Source organism: Macaca fascicularis, chromosome 4, assembly GCF_037993035.2.
Source record: "Macaca fascicularis isolate 582-1 chromosome 4, T2T-MFA8v1.1".
Taxonomy (NCBI): Eukaryota; Metazoa; Chordata; class Mammalia; order Primates; family Cercopithecidae; genus Macaca; species Macaca fascicularis.
In genome coordinates this window covers 42,969,465-42,989,564 of record NC_088378.1, presented here as the reverse complement: position 1 = coordinate 42,989,564, position 20,100 = coordinate 42,969,465, and the positions used below count along the sequence as shown (strand labels likewise).

Genomic DNA, 20,100 nt, shown 5'->3' with positions numbered 1-20,100 from the left:
GTCAGTGAATCTGGCTTTTGCATGCATTTATTGGGTTTCTTTTTCCTTTATTTAATTTAAATAAAAATCAAGTTCTTTGTAAATTTGATCTATAAGGTTGATGGTTCAGGAAGTTTTTTTCTGGGCGTTTATCTTTTTGTCTAATTTTACACCTATTAGATCTGTTTAAAAGACAGACTGATTTTATTGCCTGTGTATATCTATGCACTGTTGCCCTAAATATAATTTTGAAAATATCACAGACCCAGATAGTTTTTTTTCCCCTCACAACATATGGTTTTCTCAACAAATTTATTGTAAACATTTGGATCACACGGTATTACATTCAAATCTGCTTTTCATATTTACAAATGATAAATTTTGGAATTCTGTTGATTCTGGGGTGATGTAATACAAATTATCATTTTTTTCCCACCTATCACAAACCTGAGATTCACATGACAAAAGGTCCTTTGAGTATAGAAATTGTTTTGTGACTCTGTGGGTCAGTCAGTATCCGTAAAAATCATTATAAAAAAAAATTAGCCAGATGTGGTGGTGTGTGTGCACCTGTAGTCCCAGCTACTTGGGAAGCTGAGGCAGGAGAATTGCTTGAACCCTGGAGGTAGAGGTTGCAGTGAGCCAAGATCGCACCATTGCATTCCAGCCTGGGTGACAGAGTGAGACTGTCTAAAAAAAAAAAAAAAAATTATAAAAATAGCTGTGTTTTGGCTGGGCGCGGTGGCTCACGCCTGTAATCCCAGCACTTTGGGAGGCCAAGGCAGGCGGATCATGAGGTCAGGAGATCGAGCCCATCCTGGCTAATACAGTGAAACCCCGTCTACTAAAAATACAAAAAAAAATTAGCCGGGCATGGTGGTGGGTGCCTGTGGTTCCAGCTACTCGGGAGACTGAGGCAGGATCATGGCGTGAACCCGGGAGGTGGAGCTTGCAGTGAGCTGAGATTGCGCCACTGCACTCCAGCCTGGGGGACAGAACGAGACTCCATCCCCCAAAAAAAACAAAAAGAAAAAATAGCTGTGTTTTTAAAAGGTCACGGTTAAGAGGGTCATACTCAGATAGTTTCTTTTGGCTGACATTAGAATTTATTGTAAATATTCCTCTGTGGAGCCTCTCTGACTATAGGCAGAGGTAGTTTATCTCATTTCTGATCTCTTATAGCATTTTCTACATGCTAATTACTGAAACATACCACACTAAATCCTGGGTTTTTTTCCGCCTTCCTATCACTATACTCTGAATTCCTTGAAATAAGGGAAATGTATCCTATTTATTGTAGTATGCTTAAAACATACCACTTTGCCAGGCACTGCACTAATATTGGATGAATTCTACATGTGTGCCATTTTCAAAGGAAGGTATTTTTCTTGACATTTTTCTACCTTTGAAAATATAGCGATTTGTTATCCTAGGTTTATGATGTTGGGACATACTAAAACATTAGTTCCACAAATATTCTGTACTTAAAGTTTAACTGTTAGAGGCAAATAGATGGTGAGCAGTGGTCACTTGAGTTATAGCTCCTTGGAGTAACATGCTAGGCTTTCTATAGGCATGCAGACTGGGTGGGGTAAATGTGCATTTTTTCCAAAATTACTTGAACAGGTATGCAGGGTTAAATCATAGATAAAATAGAACTACTAAGGATTATAGGTAGAAGTACTTCTGTCGACCTGAGTTAGAATATTTAATAACATCAGCACTGAATTTGGCAACTAAAATAAATAGAAAGGGAAACTTGATTTTTGTTGCCTTACAAAGGAAAGCATACAAAATTCATCTGCAGAAAGAGCTTTCTGAAACTGAATTAAAGAATATTTAGCTTTTTAGGAGTGTTTGTCTTCTTTAAAAAAAAAAAAAGATTAAGGTGGCCTGCCACAAACACATTGAGGTACTATACATTTTAATGTCTAAAGAATCGTCTCCTTTGCAAAGCACAGTTGCAATTTTAATGTACTTCTGTGATTGTTTGATACATATCTTTCTCTCAAACTAGACTAGAGCCTTCTAGGAAGGTAGGAACTGGATCAGTTTTGTTCATTATATCTCAGTGCCTAGCAAGGTGCAAATTGAGTACAGGAATAGACAGACATTCACATTGTTGAAATGATTAAATGACTGAGCCAATGAGTTTTAACTGTTTTCTACCTCTATACCACACTGCTCACATGTGCAACTCGCCAATCTCTGAAAGAAGGAAATGCTGAAAGAAGGAAAGGGATGTGTGCTTCCCTGTATCCATCTCCTTCCGCATGATCCCTACTTTACACAGTAGATTTGGGCAGATGTTTCATTGTTGTTTATAGAGTGCGTTGCATGGATCTACAAACTCTAAGAAGTACTTCCAACATGAATTTTTTTTTTAAGCCAGAGAAAAGAAGGCACATGAGACTTTCCATGAATAGTTTACTAGAAATCCACATAAATTCAGATTTGAGACTACGTTTGTGTAAGTAAATCACTGTTAAGAGTTTCTCATATTCATCCAGAAATTTTTAACATATATATAAAAACCTACACACAGGTATTGGTGTTTATGCAGATGCAATCATACTACACGTCCTTGATTTTTTTTTTTTTTCTTACAATGTTGGACATCTTTGTACTTTACAATTGATGTGGTTTGGCTGTGTCCCCACCCAAATCTCATCTTGAATTCTCAGGTTTGTGGAAGGGACCCAGTGGGAGGTAATTGAATCATGGGGGCAGGTCTTTCCCATGCTGTTCTTGTGATAGTAAATAGTCTCACGAGATCTGATGGTATTATAAGGGGAGTTTCCCTACACAAGCTCTCTCTTTGCCTCCTGCCGTCCATATAAGATGTGACTTGCTCCTCCTTGCCTTCCACCATGATTGTGAAGTCTTCCCCAGCCATGTGGAACTGTAAGTCCATTAAACCTCTTCCTTTTGTAAATTGCCCAGTCTTCGTATGTCTTTATCAGCAGTGTGAAAATGTTCTGATACAATAATATATGGAGCCATCACATTTATGATTCAAAGTATTCCATAATATGATGTGCTTTAACCAGTTTCTTATTGATGGATTTTGGGGTTGTTTTCTGGCTTTATCTTTAAAACACTGCTGCAGTGAACATGCTTATATGTATATCTTTGTTTTATACAAATAACCTGGAATCTTTGTTTTTGAAAATTCATTATTCAGGTACCCTTAGTTGCAGAAGAAAAAATAATGAAAATATGCACTAATGCTTATCATTAGCTTTCTAATTAAGAAATTACTTCTCAAACCACCCCTGCCCCCCAGACATACTCTGTCACTGTCTGTCTCCCCGCCTACCCTGCTGTGTCTCTCTGTCGTGTGTCATTTCTTTCCAGATCTTTGGGTATTGTAGCTGATAAATCAGTACAGTTGAATTACAGATATTAGTAAAGATTCACCATTTAATGAACTCGGTCGAAGTAAATAGAACTCAAATCCTGACAAAGACATTGACAAGCAAGGGCAGATGATACTTGAAGGGCAAAAACTCTATGAGGGCAGTAACAATAGTAGGGGCTTTAAAAGATTATGGTTTGGGCCAGGCACAGTGGCTCCAGAAGCATTTTGCTAGACCAAGGTGGGAGGATCACTTGAGGCCAGGAATTCAAGGTTACAGTAAGCTGTGCAACACTGCACTTTAGCCTGGGTGACAAAGCGAGACCCTGTCTCTAAAAAAAAAAAAAGGATTATGATTTCAAATTCAGCAGATTAGTAAGTATCCTTGGGAGTAATTAATGATACTTACAATTATTTTTTTGTAGAAGTGACCTTTTTCCTTTGCAGTTGTGCTATGAAAGTCAAAAGTGAACGAAAGATGAACATATCTCTCTTCCTCTGTTAGAAGGAGAACTCCATGGGAATGGGACCCTTGTCTTACTCAGTACTGGGTCTCGAGAGCCTGAAACCCCATAGGCCTTCAGTAAATGTTCACTGACTCAATTAGTGCTTTTTAATTTTGCCACCAAATTATACCCCCCAAAAAAGTAACATTATGTTTCTCCCCGCCCACACCCTCCCCACCGAGATGGAGTCTTGCTCTGTCGCCCAGGCTGGAGTGCTGTGGCGCAATCTTGGCTCACTGCAACTTCCCCCTCCCGGGTTCAAGCAATTCTCCTGCCTCAGCCTCCCGAGTAGCTGGGATTACAGGCATGCTAATTTTTGTATTTTTAGTAGAGACGGAGTTTCACCATGTTGGCCAGGCTGGTCTTGAACTTCTGACCTCGTGAAGCGCCCACCTTGGCCCCCCAATCCCAAAGTGTGGGGATTACAGGCATGAGCCACCACTTTATCTTTCATTCTTTGTTCTTTATACTCTATTTCCACTATTTTCTCTGTAAGTTTTTAAGATAAAGCTCCAATTAACTGTTTTCCTCTTTATGAAATTTTAGTATTTATTTTGAATGGATTAACTTTAAATGGATTTTTTCCCATGTTTAGCTTTCTTTGGATAATGGGAACCTCCTATATATTGTAGGTAATATTCTTTGAACTATAATAGTTGAGTCAGATGTTGATCAGTACTGTCAAATGTTGATCAATGCTGTAAAAAGTCAGCAAGTTCAGTTTAATAAGAATTTTGGGTGAATATTTTGTTTCTTTTCAAACCTTGTTAGACACGTTTTTACTTTGGTTTTTTTAAACCTGTGGTTTTAATTGAAAACAATTAGTCTTCTACATAGACCCTCTTTTAAGGTAGTTTTATTGAATAAGTTTCATAAACCCTCTTAAGGTCTGCTTACTAAGTTTCCATTTTGTGAAGTGTTAGGGAAAAGTGGAGTTCATTTTGGAAATAGAACTTACTAGTTTTTTGATGCATATAATATCATTCAATGAAAAACAAAGCATATCTTAAATTTCATCTTTCTACATATGCATTGCTTATGCCTGTCTTTTAAATATGAATGAAAAAGTTACCATTTGTAGTTTTCCTTGAAGACTTAAAAGTCATGAACACTTGATTTTTTTCATTTTACATAGTTTTTTCTTACACTGTCTTTTAAATATGAATAAAAGTTACCATTTGTAGTTTTCCTTGAAGACTTAAAAGTCATGAACACTTGATTGTTTTTCATTTTACATATTTTTTTCTTACAAGAATAATAGTCTTCAAATAAGTTATTTCTGCCTTGATGAAATTATTAAATGAGGTTGGAACATTGAACATTCGTTACTGAATAAATTCCTAGATTTGTTTGCTGCTTGAAGGCAAAGTAAGTTTTAAACTGTAAGACTTTAAGGGAGTATATATATTTCTGTAAGACTAATAACAGCCAGCACTTTTGAGACAATTTTTTAGTATATCAAGTATAATACTAAGAATATAAGAGAAGTTTAGGATGTGTAGGTTACAAAGCTAGAATAAAACCAAAGCTCTGAGAAAGAGGTTGTTTAGCAGGTAGACTGTACTGAATTGAATCTGGGAATTTTCCAGATTCTTTGAAAGGATAGAGAGGTGAAACTTCTTCCAGTGTTTGCAAACTTAGAATAAATGTAGAATAAGCCGTAGGTCAGTGTGATCATACTGGGTTGTCTCTTTCAGACACACTTTTATACGTGGAATTACTTTTTGCATAACAGCCCATTTGGGGTTAACTTTAACGAATAATTTAGGCTCATGCTCTTCTTTTTCAGCCCTGATGCTCTGATGATGTCAGGGGCAGAGCAGAACCCACAGGAGGGAGGCAGGGTTGACACAGTGTTCCAGCAGGAGGCTAGGTTGGAACACTGCATCAGGTAAGAGTAAAACTACACCCCTGCCTCCGGAAAAATACAGTCTTAAAGACTAACATTTGTGGGTGGGCAGGAAGCTCTTTGTTGGAGTACTTATATGGAGCAAAGTTGAAGGAGGTACAGTTTATTTCTAGACCGAATGGTTGTCCGTAGACTGACTCTTGGTTTCTAGAACATAAGAGAGAAGCAATGCGTAATTTTGCTAATTTATCCCAGAAACAATTTTTGGATTTTCTAGGACAACAATTTTTCAAACTTCTAAATCTTTTTTTGTTTGGTTGGTTTTTGTTGTTGTTGTCGTTGTTGTTTATTTCAATGTGGAACAAACTTTTAAATCTTTAGACCCCTTTAGACGTTCTTAAAATTTGTGGACCCCAAGAGTCTTTGTTTACATGGGTTAGATCTATCAAATACTTACATTATTAGAAATTAAAACTGATTAATTTTTGTTTTTACTTTATGTAAAAAAGCAATAATCCATTACCTATTGGCATAAATATTTTTAGGAAAATAACCGTATTCTCCAAAATTAAAAAATTATAAAAAGGGTGGCATTATTTTACATTTTTGCGAATTTCTTTTACATCTGTCTTAATAGAAGACAACGAAATTGTCATATTTGCTTCTGCATTGTCTGTTGGATATGTTGTTTTGTTTGAGGTATACCAGGGGTCTAAAAACTAAGCCCTGTGAGATAGATCCAGCCTACTGCCCATTTTTTACTAGCCCACAAGCCAAGAAAATTTTTTCTTTTTAATTGTTGAAAAGAAATCAAAAGAATATTTTATTACACATTAAAAATTGTATGAAATTCAAATTTCAGTGTCCATAAAAATTGTATTAGAACACAGCAGTGCTCATCGTTTATTTATGAATTGTCTAGGACTGCCTTTGCACCATAATGGTGGAGTTGAATTGTTGCAACAGATACCTTATAGCCACAAAACCTAAAATAGTTACTATCTGGCCTTATGGAGAAAACAGTTTCCAAGTTAAATCTAGCCTTACACAATAAAAGGAAGCACTATTTCGTGGCTTTTTCAGATAACATAATTATTCTTTGGTACCACATCAAAGCACAAATGATAATTTCTTAAAGGTTACTTGCAGTGTGGAAGCTGAAGCCACTTTAATGCATTTTTTTGTACTTTTACTTGATTTTATACCATAATGCATTGGATATTTGTAAAATATCAGATCATTGAGTTACACACATCTTTCAGATGTTGACATCTTTCATTATAAAATATTTAAAAAGTGTATTTGCTGATTTCACAACCTATCAAAGAAGCCTGTAAGTGCTGGAAGCTCTTGAGATTATGGACATGGACATATATTTTCCAAAATTTGAGTTTTCCCTTGAAACCCTCAGCATTGTCATTAGTAACCATTGGAAACAAATACTGAAAACATTGCTTTCCTTGAAATGACAAGCTCACTTCGTTCATTTTTGAGAAAATGCCTGCTCGATAACCAAGTCTGAATTATTATAGATTATCAGCTCTTCTTTCTTTTTTTTTTTTTTTTTGAGACAGAGTCTCGCTCTGCCGCCCAGGCTGGAGTGCAGTGGCCAGATCTCAGCTCACTGCAAGCTCCGCCTCCTGGGTTCACGCCATTCTCCTGCCTCAGCCTCCCAAGTAGCTGGGACTACAGGCGCCCGCCACCGCGCCCGGCTAGTTTTTTGTATTTTTTAGTAGAGACGGGGTTTCACCGTGTTAGCCAGGATGGTCTCGATCTCCTGACCTCGTGATCCGCCCGTCTCGGCCTCCCAAAGTGCTGGGATTACAGGCTTGAGCCACCGCGCCCGGCCATCAGCTCTTCTTTCAAGAAAAATGGTGTGCCATGAAAAAAGTGGCTTGTTCAGCTTACAACTGAATCATACAAGTACTTTTCTGTGAGACAACCATTGTACCTATTCATATGCAGCAGAAGTGTTGTGTGTATATATTTCCCATTTTGACACATAGAGGAAGATGTGTTTTTAGGGCTGAGATTTAATAAAATTAATTTGTACTGCTTCATGAACATTCATAAGTGAGATCAGCATACATATTTATTTTCATTTATTTAAATTTAATGCTTATGTATGGGGGGGGTAAGGAATACAATAACTGTAAGTGAAGAGTACAATGACTATATTTTGTTGCCACTGCCTTGATTCAGTGCAAATGTCAACATAAATGTCAATTATTATTACAAGAATAATTTTCACCTTTCAAATCTCTAAAAGAGTCTTGGGGAGGGACTCTTAGAAAGGAGTCTGTGGTCCACAGTTTGAGGACTACAACTCTAGGAAAATAACTCTATTGAAATGGCTGTAAAGTATAATTGTTTGGGTGACTAGCATTTCACTTCACAGCCTCAAGCAACTAGACCCACTGCAGCTTTGTACCAGTGAACCAGAAATATTTCCAGAATCTGTTCCAAATCATAACTGCCCTGAGGTGGGGATGTGGTACAGCCTGGCCCTAAATTTGTCAGTAGAAGAAATCATGAGAACTGTGGTCTTGAAAGCCCAACCAGGACTTCCAGATTGCCCTAAGATTGATATTTAAAACTAAAGTAATAGAGTCTTGCTTTAAATAAATTCTTTCAAAAATTAGTCATCGTGTAGTTAATACTGTTTTAATTCTATTTATTTTCTTCAATACTCACCTGCTTTGGGGAATCCCCTAAAGATACTTCTTTATTATTCTCCTAGTAGACTTTCACTTTCAGTAAATTGTCAAATTTATAGCTACTGTTCCCCTTTCCCTTTGTTATCACTGGGGATAAAGGTTCATAATGGTTTTTTCCCCACTGAAAACTATCCAGTGAGGAATTTGCTACTACTGTTTATCCTAAATAATTTTTTCATAAGTTCTTCTCTAAGAACTTTGAGTTGAGGTCTTCATAGAATAATATCTGAAGTCTTCCTACCTCTATACTACCCAGACACTTCTATTGAGAAGATATAGGACTCAAGAAAGAAAGAATTTCTGATCTTAGAAAACAAAAATTAATCAGAGTACAATTCTGAACTACAGATTAGAACTTGCAATGTGGTATAATTATAAAGGTATAACATCTGGGTAAGTAAAAAGGAAATATTTTGAGGGAGGCATGTAACAATAGCAGAAAGGACATTTGGAGAACTTTTTCAGCTATCAGTACTTAATTGTGGTCCTAGGAAAATGACAGTAAAGGAGAATGAAGTTAAATAAAAAAGATTACACAAGGCAACTGATTCAGTAAACACCTGAGTGCCCGTATGTATTAGGTCCTATGTTAGGCACTAAAACTTAAAGGATTTACTAATGAATAGATTGAAAAGTTAAAAGCTATACATTGCTAGGTTGTATTATATGGCTGTCTATTTAGAAATGTGAAGTATAGTGCTAACGTTTAATGGCAGCTGTCTTTCTGATGGAGAAACTCAGGTGCTGTTTTATTCAACTTGCCTATGGTCAGACACAATGATATGGAAATGATATTTTTGATATGAGTTCTAAACCGATTAGGTACTCCCTGTTGACTGGGGTTATATTCAAAGCCAGCTTGGAAGAATTGGAATGAGAGTTTAGTGACCTTTGAAATTCCTTCTGTTTTTAAACATAATTTAGAGTTATTTTAAATTAAGGTTAACTATGCTTAAAAGTAGAATATGAGACCTCAAAATACTTTAAAAACCGTTTTGAAATAGTGTAATGGATTTGTAACTACCTCAGTTAAGTCTGTAAGTGCCAGTGAGCTTAGATAAAAGTTAAGTTTCATACGGGGCTTATTGACTTTGCTTTTTTCCCGTGGATGGGGACTCTCTTCTTTTGCTGTGTACCTTGCAAGTATATGCTGTTAAAATTTTGTTAACAAGGGAGATTTGTAGAGGATATGTGAGTGAGTTAGTATAAGTCAGCAGTTCCCAAAGTATATTCCAAGGGAATACTGACGGATTTTATTTGATGAAAAGGATGTGTGTCTGGAAAAAAAATTGATTTAAACAAAGCTTATTTACTTTGAGACATCACAAGTCTTAATATACAAATGTGCATAAGGATGCTCCAACAAAGAATTACTGTTTCCCCAAACTTATTTGAGCAGAAAACCTAATTTTTCAAAGCCACCTTACTGATTAGTATTCCATGGAAGAGAATACACTTTGGGAAACTGGTATAAATCTATTTCTATTACCAGAAAATTATTTTAAAGCATGTGACCTATTGCAATATTACTATGTATAACCTTCTTCTTTTTATTCCTAACTAGATTTTATTTTCATGAAAAACTGTGGTTTTGGGTAGACCATAAGTAGCAGGAATAAGTAATGTCTGTTAAAATGCTCACTCTGAGAACATGAGGAAAGGAGATTTACATTATATATTACTACTTGTGAAAATCATCTGTTAGCTTTTTTTTAAATAAGTAAATATGCCTAAAATAAACTACAGTGTAGTCTTTATAGAGAATTTCTCTATTTTTAAATTGCAGATGTTGGGGATCAGCCAGGTGAGGTAGGTTATTCAGGCTCTCCTGCTGAAGCTCCTCCAAGCAAGTCACCATCAATGCCGTCACTAAACCAGACATGGCCTGAGCTGAATCAGAGCAGTGAGGTTAGCAAAGCTTTCCTTTTCTTTCATTAAAAGTTAACTCTTTTAAGGTAAGATGTTCCAAAGAGGGTAATTTCAATCTGTCTCTTCCAGCATGCATGCATAATTGAGAGAATATATCAGATATGCTATGATAAATGTTTGTAATTATGTGACTTTTTCGAGGTTTTCAAAGTATATATTCTGTCATTTGATTTCCACCACTTATCCCCATTAATACCTTGTGAGTTTAGAGAGGCAGATTTAGAAAGTTTAACTGTCAAAAGGTAAATGACTTGGCCAAGATCTCATACCCAGTGAGGGACAAGAGCTAGGATTTAAACATAAGTCCTTTGATACCTAGTCAACTGCCACATCCACCGTGTCACACTGCCTTCTCAGTCCTGTAAACAAGATATGTAATAATACATTTGGGATCTTAGCATTGGAAATGATAAGAGAAGTGACCGATTCAGTTTCCATGTGAAGAAAGTATGTTTTACAACCCCAGAACTCTGTATAATTAGTTTTATTCAATATAGAATGTTTAGCCATATTGAATGCGTTAAAGATGTGTTATATATGACCAAGCACAGTATGCAAAATGGAATTTGGGACCAATGCACTGTTTCCCAATTTCTTTGAAACTGCATTATCTAAAACATCAAAAGGGCCACTGATAAGAATAAGGGAAGAGGACCTGAGGCCCTACCTCCCCTAAAACACCTGCTTAGGCCCCTATTAGAGCAGTTTTCTTTGTGAACAAGTTACGTTTTTTTTCTTATTTTTTTTTTCTTTTTGTAGCATGTAGGAAATGCTAAAAATATAAATATATAAGAGTTTGTTCACTTTCAGGAAGAAGTTCTAAGCTTCTGTCCTTTCCATGCCCTTTACAGCCAGAAAAATGCTGGATTGAAGGGCATGCTAGATAATAATAATTTTGGACAGTTGGAAAACAGAAGTAACTGTGGTTTTATACTACTTCCTGCTCTATGACATAATCACAGCCAAGATACTTGTGTCTGAGACATTATAACATCACACCATCCATCCTACCATTGGATGCAAAACCATTAATACAAGTGCTTTTCTAGATGAAGGGAATAAACCTTGAAAGAATTTGCTAATAGAGAGGGTTTATGGAAAGTAAGGTAATTGTTGTTAAGACACTACTGTTTTTGCTGTGTCTATTCATTTTGTGTCATTTTTTAAAAACCAATATATTAAAAGAATATTTTTATTCCATTGATATCAGTTTGTAAATAAAAACAATTCTTTCTAAAGCATCTCAAATCTAAAGCCCATGTTCATTCTAAATAAAATCATATGTGATCATTAGAGACTAAAGATAGAAGTCCCTTCTAAATTCAGATAGTAGAAGTTGCATTTTTTCCTACTGAAATATTCCCAGGTAGTTTTATTTATAGTATTTGGTAATGAGGTCATAATTTTTTTCTATATGTGAAAAATCAAAATGTTAATAAAACATTGATTTTGAGACATTTAATGATATTTCTAAAAATATCTAGTTAGGATATGGAATTTAGATTACATTTTAATTGTCTTCCACAAAGCACTAGTAATCTTTCTTTTTTTTTTTTTTTTTTGAGACAGAGTCTCGCTCTGTCACCCAGGCTGGAGTGCACTGGCCGGATCTCAGCTCACTACAAGCTCTGCCTCCCAGGTTTACGCCATTCTCCTGCCTCAGCCTCCAAAATAGCTGGGACTACAGGCGCCCGCCACCTCGCCCGGCTAGTTTTTTGTATTTTTAGTAGAGACGGGGTTTCACCGTGTTAGCCAGGCTGGTCTCGATCTCCTGACCTCGTGATCCGCCCGTCTCGCCCTCCCAAAGTGCTGGGATTACAGGCTTGAGCCACCGTGCCCGGCGTAATCTTTCAACATAGATTTATTTAGCATCTGTGGTTATGGATGAGACAGTATAGGAGATGACACTAATAATCTGTAACCTTTATGGAGCACTTTTGATGTGTCAGTTCTGTTTTAAAAACAGTACAAAACAAACTCTTTATGTATATTAACTCCTTTAGTTCTCTGAACAATCTTATGAGGTAGATATTACGTTACAGATGGAGAAACTGAAGCACAGAGAAGTTATGTAACTTGCCCAAGTTTGCACAGCATAACTGGGATTCCAGTAGCCTGGTTCCACAGCTGTGAGCCCTTAAAAATTAAGTATGAAGATGATAAGAGTGTCCCTTTGTCCTCCAGGTAGCTTACATGCAGTCTTGTGAAACTAAGTTAAACTTCATGCCACCCAAATGAGATACACAAGTAAATACCTTCTTTTTGGCAAAAATCTTCTGTAAACTTTTCTCCACAGTTAGATAATTAGGATTTTAAAACTTCCTTCTCTGTCCCTGTAACAATAATTATTGAGGAAAAAACTAATTATATTAACAGATATTGATAAGTAACTTTCCTGAAATGATGCCGCATGATAAAAGCAATTATTGTGGGATTTTTAATTCATGAAATACTTTGAATGGATCAGTATTTCTCAGAATATCTTAATTTTCATATGAAAACTAATCTGTAGGAAAAGTGGAATTATTGTATTAGCCATTTTTGTAGGTAATTTTCACCAGTGTGCTCATTTGCTGATACTTAATTTTTACATATCTTCTCAACTTAAATGTCACTATTGTAAATAGTAAGTTGAACTTTGAAGCATAAAAATGTATACTTTCCCAAAGAGGATTTTGGTTTATGGGGTAGTTTTGTCTTTTGTGTAAATATTTGTGTGTATACATTGTGTGTGTGTAGATGTTTTTCCTCTTTAGAGGATAACTGATAATTCTTAAGAATCAGATTTAAATGATAATTTTAATACAATTTTGATGTAAAAATTCTATACCATTTTATTACTAAGATCTCCAAAACAAATGGAATTTACTATAATTAATATTGACTTATCACTCCACCTGTTTTAAGAGGTATGATATTTTTTTGTGTACCTCTTTTAGAAGAGTAGCATTTCATATCAAAGTACATCTTCTGTATATAACTCATGCTCAGATGCTTGATTTGCTCTCATTGTGGCCGCATTCTGATTTTTCTAGCATGGGGTAGGGAGTGGGGAAGCGGGGGTGCCTGATTGGCAGTTCTGTCTTGTGATCTGGCATGGCCCTGTTTGTAGTGCTGATTGCAGGGGTTGACTTGCTACAGATTGACATAAGCTCTACATATATTAATTCCAGAATTCTTTGCATTTTATCTCAATTATATTTTATTAAATATCTATACATTTGTGTAAAATATGTGCACGTACATAATAGAATCATCTTTCAGGGGTCGCACTGGCAAGTCGCACTGACTTGCTTTGTTTTGAACAAAACTTTGATTCTTTAGGATCACAAAATCAGTACATTAACATTTGAATGTTCAAAGAGGGATTTGATGTTATTCTTTCTTTAGTCAAGACATGCCTCTTTAGTATTTTTACTTGGTGGACATTTATATCACTTAGACTTTGTTCCTGTATTGTGTTTTATTTTAATTCTGTAAGGCTTTAAATCTCTTCCATAGAGATTGCAATAAATCATTACTATACTTTTGATTGTGAAGCTCCTTACCTTACAAGATGACCCAGAATAAATATAAAATGTTGATGGAAAAATAGAAATTACTGAATTTTGTTAAACCTATGAAACACAACTTGCAGTGCAACCTCTGAATTACTTTGCTAAATCTTCTCCAGTGATCTTTTACTCCATCTTTCTCATCATGCTGACTTGTCTCTCCTCTGTCTATTCAGCAGTGGGAGACATTTAGTGAACGCTCTTCAAGCTCACAAACTCTGACCCAATTTGATTCTAACATTGCACCAGCTGATCCTGTAAGTCAATCACTTAGCTTGCTTGTTTGAGATTAATTTTATTAACCCAAATTTCCATTCATTATCGTTTTTAGCTGATATGCATGATTCAGTGGAGTGCTTAGAAGGAAGTGGTGGCAGGCTTTTCAGTTTTTGTGTGCTTAATGGTGGGAAAGACATTTTTTGCCATTCCTTTTTTCTAGTTATTTTGTTGAGAGAAAACTACGTTTTTAAAATCTGGTACATGTGTCTAGAGAAGCATTTTTTGTGACAATCTATTTGGTTACCCTTATCATTTGCTAATTAAGTGTATATTTTATATACATACTGTTTATTTCAGTGTAGTGACACTTTATGTAAATACTATTTGTATGCTTACACATCATGTAATATGTACTACATATGTAACTATTTATGCAATGTCATCTTTTATTTTGACATGCCAAATGACTTGGCTTTTATTTAATTAGTATGTTGAGTCCTGTTGGAGAGAATCAAGTTCAGCAATACAAGATGTTGGTCAAATACTCCCCTTATGCAAAGGAGCCTCTGTCTTGTCTTCTTGTGGCTTACTGTGTTGCTTTGAAAATGCTACAAAGTTCACATCCTGATTTAAAAAATAAGTTCTATCCCCACAGAGTTAATTTAATATATGCTTCACCTATCCCTTGGGTTTTTTGAAAACCTTAGCTGTTAATTGTTCTTCTCCCTGTTCACTTCTCTGCTTTTTCTTTTTCTCTCTTTATTTTTATATATATATATATATATATACACACACACACATATATATATATATATTTAAAGACAAGGACGTGCTAATAAGCACTTTCCAAAAAGAAAAGAGGGAGTAAGCAGGAAGTGAAGAAGTGTGTAAAGGCAAGATTTTAAAAATGAGCTGAGTAGAAAGATATGGGGAAAATGACATAAGACATTCTTTTTAGATGATCTGATCAAAGACAGCCAGCATTTATTAATTAAATGTAAAAATAGTCTTGTCATCTAAAGAGATTTTGAAGAAGTGGCATTTAAAGATAAAGTATACCTTTAGCAGTTAATGGGTCTTTGATGTGGTTTGTTTTTTGTTTTTTTGAGATGGAGTCTCGCTCTGTCGCCCAGGCTGGAGTGCAGTGGTGCGATCTCAGCTCACTGCAACCTCTGCCTCCTGGGTTCAACTGATTCTCCTACCTTGGCCTCCCGAGTAACTGGGACTACAGGTGTCCACCACCACACCCGGCTAATTTTGTGTGTGTGTGTATGTGTGTGTGTATATATATATTTTAGTAAAGGCGGGTTTCACCATGTTGGCCAGGGTGATCTTGAACTCCTGACCTCCAATGATCCACCCACCTCGGCCTCCTAAAGTGCTGGGATTACAGGCTTGAGCCACCACGCCTGGCCTGATGTGTTTTATCATTTTAAAGAATTTATATGAAATCTAGAGGCTGCTGTTGTATTTATTGAATTCAAACATAATGTATTTTTTTAAATGTTTATTTTATAGTCTATTAAGTATTCAAGGACCAGCTGATATGTAGATTATCTCTGCCTTTTGCTTCTCATTTCTTGCTACATTTAAGGCATTTATTTTTTGTTTTAGTCTCTGAAAAATGAAGGAGAAATACAAGGCAATGCTTGAAAACTTTGCTGCTTATTGGCAGCTATAATTAAGATCTCTTAGGAATTGACAAGTTCTGTAAATTAAAAGTTTTACCTTTATGTTTTCTTTCTAAGTTTAAAGTTTTACCTTTAAGCTTTAAGTTTTGCTTCTCTATATTATTCCTGTCTCATTATTGTACAGTTAAGCTAATATGAAAGTACTTAATGGAAGTACTCTATATGGGAAGGAAGGTTTGATATAGCAATAAAGAAACTATTATATTCTCTAACCCTTAAAAAACAGTGACAGTAATCACACATAGTATTGTGATTCTTTGTCAGGCCAGGCAAGAACATTATGTATAAAAATCTAGAACTCAGAAACAAAATAAATTGACCTATGACTGACAGGAAATGTAGAGAAATAGTTGGTTGAATAGCAGTGATGTTCTTCACACTTCTTGGAAATAATACTCAAATTTGCAACTCTAGTGTCTAAAATTATGTGACTCAGTACTTTCCTTTGTTATCTCTAGTGTGTCAGGAGGCTCTCAGAAAATAGAGTGATTAATTTGCATTTTAAACTTGAATTTAGACCTCTGAATTTGATTTTAAAAAATTGTCATTCTTAAATACTTATATTTATAATCTAATACCTAGAAATATCTTATTTATTTTATGGTGGCAAACTTAAATCTGATCTTTGTTTCCCAACCAGTATTCTTACTTTAAATTTTCTATTAAAGGAGTAGCCTGCCTTCTGTTGTGTCCTACAGTGTCTAAGTTTGTTAACCTTCATTTAATACTTACCTGAAGTATTACCCATCCACAGACCCACTACAGTCTGTAGCCACAATCCCACATGATCCTTTGCAAGGCTTTTATAAATAAGGATTATAAGTAAGTAAATAAGGCACATTCAGATTAGAAGGGAATCACCTAGGGGGAAAAAAACCTTACACTTCTAATGTGAATTTAACATTTCTTACAGTATTGGAAATATTTAACGGACTATTAAAAAGAAACTAAATTATAATAATTTGCCATTTGCTCAGTAAAAGTCTGTACAAAGTTCCAAACTGGTCTGTAGCATTTAGAGACAACCACTACACAGTGCAGTGACCCCATTTGCAAACCAGATGGTTAGTTATTAAGCTTTCATAGTTCTGGTGAAATTGAGATTCTGATGGTCTTGGTTCCAGAAACTTGATCTCTTTTCTTGAACTGCTTGTCAGTTAATATCCTTTGGTAGAATCTGCTTCTGCTAGGATATACATGAATGAAAACACTAGGAAAATTGTAGGTGGATGAGAAGTGTAATGCATTAATTAGTCTTTGCTGTGATTGATTGCACTGCAAATATATGAAAATGCTAGTTAACATTCCCAGCTGTTCCAAGCTTTATAAATCTGATTTTATATACACATACACATACATTGAATATAGATTTAGATGAATGTTATGAATTAAAGCATCTAAGAAGTTTTTCTTTTTTTAAATTCCTAATTTGCTTTCTGTTTGGAATAAGAACTTATTTTCTCATGAACTATCATTTTTTTCTCCTTTAATCATGCCTTATAAAGGTATATTCTGATTTTCATAACAGTTATTTCTGGTATTAAATGTAAATTAAGAAAATAGTAGAGTTGCTCCTAAAGCCATGTTTTTATAACCAAAATATAACTTAATATCTTAAAGGTGTTTTTATAAATACTTTCCTGAGAATGACTCATTATGTGACAAATCTAAACTTTCATCCATCTATAATGTTAATATTATTTGTAACTATAATTTTTTAGTTGTAGGGCAAGTGTTAGGTTGATTGGTTAAGTACATGAACCCTGTCGAGATTCTCCCTGGTGTAGGGGCAAGAAATTACTTTGAATGAATTTGGTAGTGTAATAGATGTGTAAAGAATTTGTTACCAGTTGTTGGAATTCAGAGATGAGCATAAGCCAAGGAGATATGTCAGATAAGAGAGGGTGTGCTAGAGCTTTGCCTTCTCTAGCAGGGGCTTGGTGTTAGCACAGTACTGTCTCACTAAAACAGTTTCCAACTTAAACTGAAAGGCCATTATCCTCCACACTAAATTATAAACTTAATTCATTACTAGATATTAAAAATTTAGGATCTCAAATTCAGTCTTCAGCAGCCGCACATACAGAGTGTGAACTGACCCCTCATAGGAGGAGCTGAGCCCCCTTGGTGATATTTCTCAGCTGGTCTATTGCTGTTAAGCTGGGTGCTTTATCTGGTTCTGGTTTCTGCCCTGGGAGTCTCAGTCCCCAAGATGAGCCCTACCTGTGTCCCAGGTACGCCTCTCTTTTCCTTCTTTTTCTGAGAGGCTACCATTGTCTTCATTCTCTCACCCTTTCTTTTGTGCTTTCATTCTAATCAGAAGTCTTTACTATCAATTCCTTTAGTCCTCTAACTGGACTAGACTCTAGTCTAGTTTAGAAATAATCAGCTGTATTACAGTAATGAAAAAGGTTTAAGAAAAGTATTACCTTGTTAGAATGGGAGTCTTGTTTCTCTTTAAAAAAAAGGATTCCTTTGTGGCAGTTTTGTGTTAAATTTTGAGACAATCAAATTTAAACACTTTGAATTAATCTGTAGGAAGTATGTATTGTGCGTACTATTGCAATGTCATAGGCATTTTAGTAACTTTGTTTCATAGGTTTAAAAAAGTATCAAATTTTTTTGAGCAGTTTACTGAAAATGAGTTTTCAGTCTGTTATCTAGTTCTTGGATTCTCATGAAATAGTTTATTTCAACCTCAAGACTCACATTTGCATAATTTTGTCAGATCATTCCTCACTTTTTAATATTGTCTTGAACTGTGTTTTTATAAGAGCATGTTTTAAATGTAAATCTTACACACACACACACACACACACACACACACACACACTTTTCGAGATGGGGTCTAGCTCTCACCTAGGGTGGAGTGAGATGGCATGATCACAGCTCACTGCAGGTTCCACTTCCCAGGCTCAAGGATTCTCCCACCTGGCCGGGCACAGTGGCTCAAGCCTGTGATCCCAGCACTTTTGTAGGCCGAGGCAGGCAGATCACGAGGTCAGGAGTTCGAGACCAGCCTGGCCAGCATGGTGAAACCCCGATTCTACAAAAAAAAAAAAAAACAAAAATTAGCTGGGCGTGGTGGCAGGTGCCTATAATCCCAGCTACTTGGGAGGCTGAGGCAGGAGAATCGCTTGGACCTGGGAGGCGGAAACTTGCAGTGAGCCAAGATTGCGCCACTGCACTCCAGCTTGGGTGACAGAGCAAGACTCCATCTCAAAAAAAAAAAAAAAAAAAAAAAAGGAACCTCCTACCCTAAGCATCCTGAGTAGCTGGGAGTATAAGTCGTGGGCCATGCCCAGATAATTTTTATATTTTTTGAAGAGACAGTGTTTCACTATGTTGCTTAGGCTGTTCTCTGGGCTCAGGTGATTCTCTTGCCTTGGCCTCCCAAAGTGCTGGCATTACAGGTGTGAGCCTCTGTGCCCAGCCTTCACGTAAATCTTTAATCACTCCACTTAAAAAGTTTTTTTTTTTTTAATTAGCAGATATTAGGCATATATAGTGAGCTTGATTTTTAAATAGAATTCTAGAGCTTTTAACTTAAAAAGCTTATTTTCATGCCTGCCTTAGTGTAAATGGGAAAGCCTGTCCACTGGTTTTTACAGTTTTATTAGTTTTGGTTGTTGCATGGCATTAGCTTGACATTTTAATACAAATTCTGTATTTCCTCCCATTTGTCTCTAGGATACTGCTATTGTTCATCCAGTTCCCATTCGTATGACTCCAAGCAAAATCCACATGCAGGAAATGGAACTTAAAAGAGCTGGCAGTGGTAAGGAAGCCGTTGCTGGTTTGTATTTTAGTTTTGCATCAAACTAAAATACATAAGTAATTATTCTGTCAAGGTTCAATTTTCTTTCATCGTTGCTTATTTTTTAAGCTAGTACTTTCTATAATTATGTATATGTTCGTGCATATTTATTTATGTTGCAGTTTTTAAAAGGAATTTATTTTAAATTGTAGAGTTTTAAAATAAGGACATACGAAAATGTGACATTTCTAATACCCTGTGGGTTTTTATGGTCACCCTTGTAAATTTACATTTAAAATATGTTAAAACTTTAACTGAAGAGATATATGTTAAAATAAATTTTGGCTTGGAAATTATATATTTTACTTGAACTCTTGGAATGCCTCATTTTGGACTAAATGTTTCAGGGTTTCTCAAAGGTAGATTTTTTTTTTTGTATAAATCAGCATTATAAATTAACTTACTTTACAGCTTATATATGTAGTGTTTTGTTTAAGTTTTCTACAGGAATAAAATTGTGAACATGCAAATAAACTTTTTC

The 20,100-nt window shown here is 35.6% G+C and overlaps 1 protein-coding gene across 23 annotated transcripts in view; it reads left to right on the top strand.

Moving 5' to 3' along the window:
- The window catches only part of REPS1 (RALBP1 associated Eps domain containing 1), an 86,793-nt gene that overhangs the window by 51,059 nt on the left and 15,634 nt on the right, over positions 1-20,100 (top strand). For 8 of the 23 annotated variants that reach the window (XR_012433489.1, XM_074037137.1, XM_074037132.1 and 5 more), the window contains 3 exons: positions 10,196-10,317; positions 14,069-14,149; positions 19,493-19,580. Coding sequence is in view for 20 of the 23 variants with exons in the window: in XM_074037137.1 (XP_073893238.1) it covers positions 10,196-10,317; positions 14,069-14,149; positions 19,493-19,580 (291 nt within the window). In the remaining 3 variants the exon portion in view is untranslated. The remainder of the gene's footprint in view (positions 1-10,195; positions 10,318-14,068; positions 14,150-19,492; positions 19,581-20,100) is intronic. The other 15 variants (XR_012433491.1, XM_074037142.1, XM_074037135.1 and 12 more) reach the window with 2 other exon arrangements.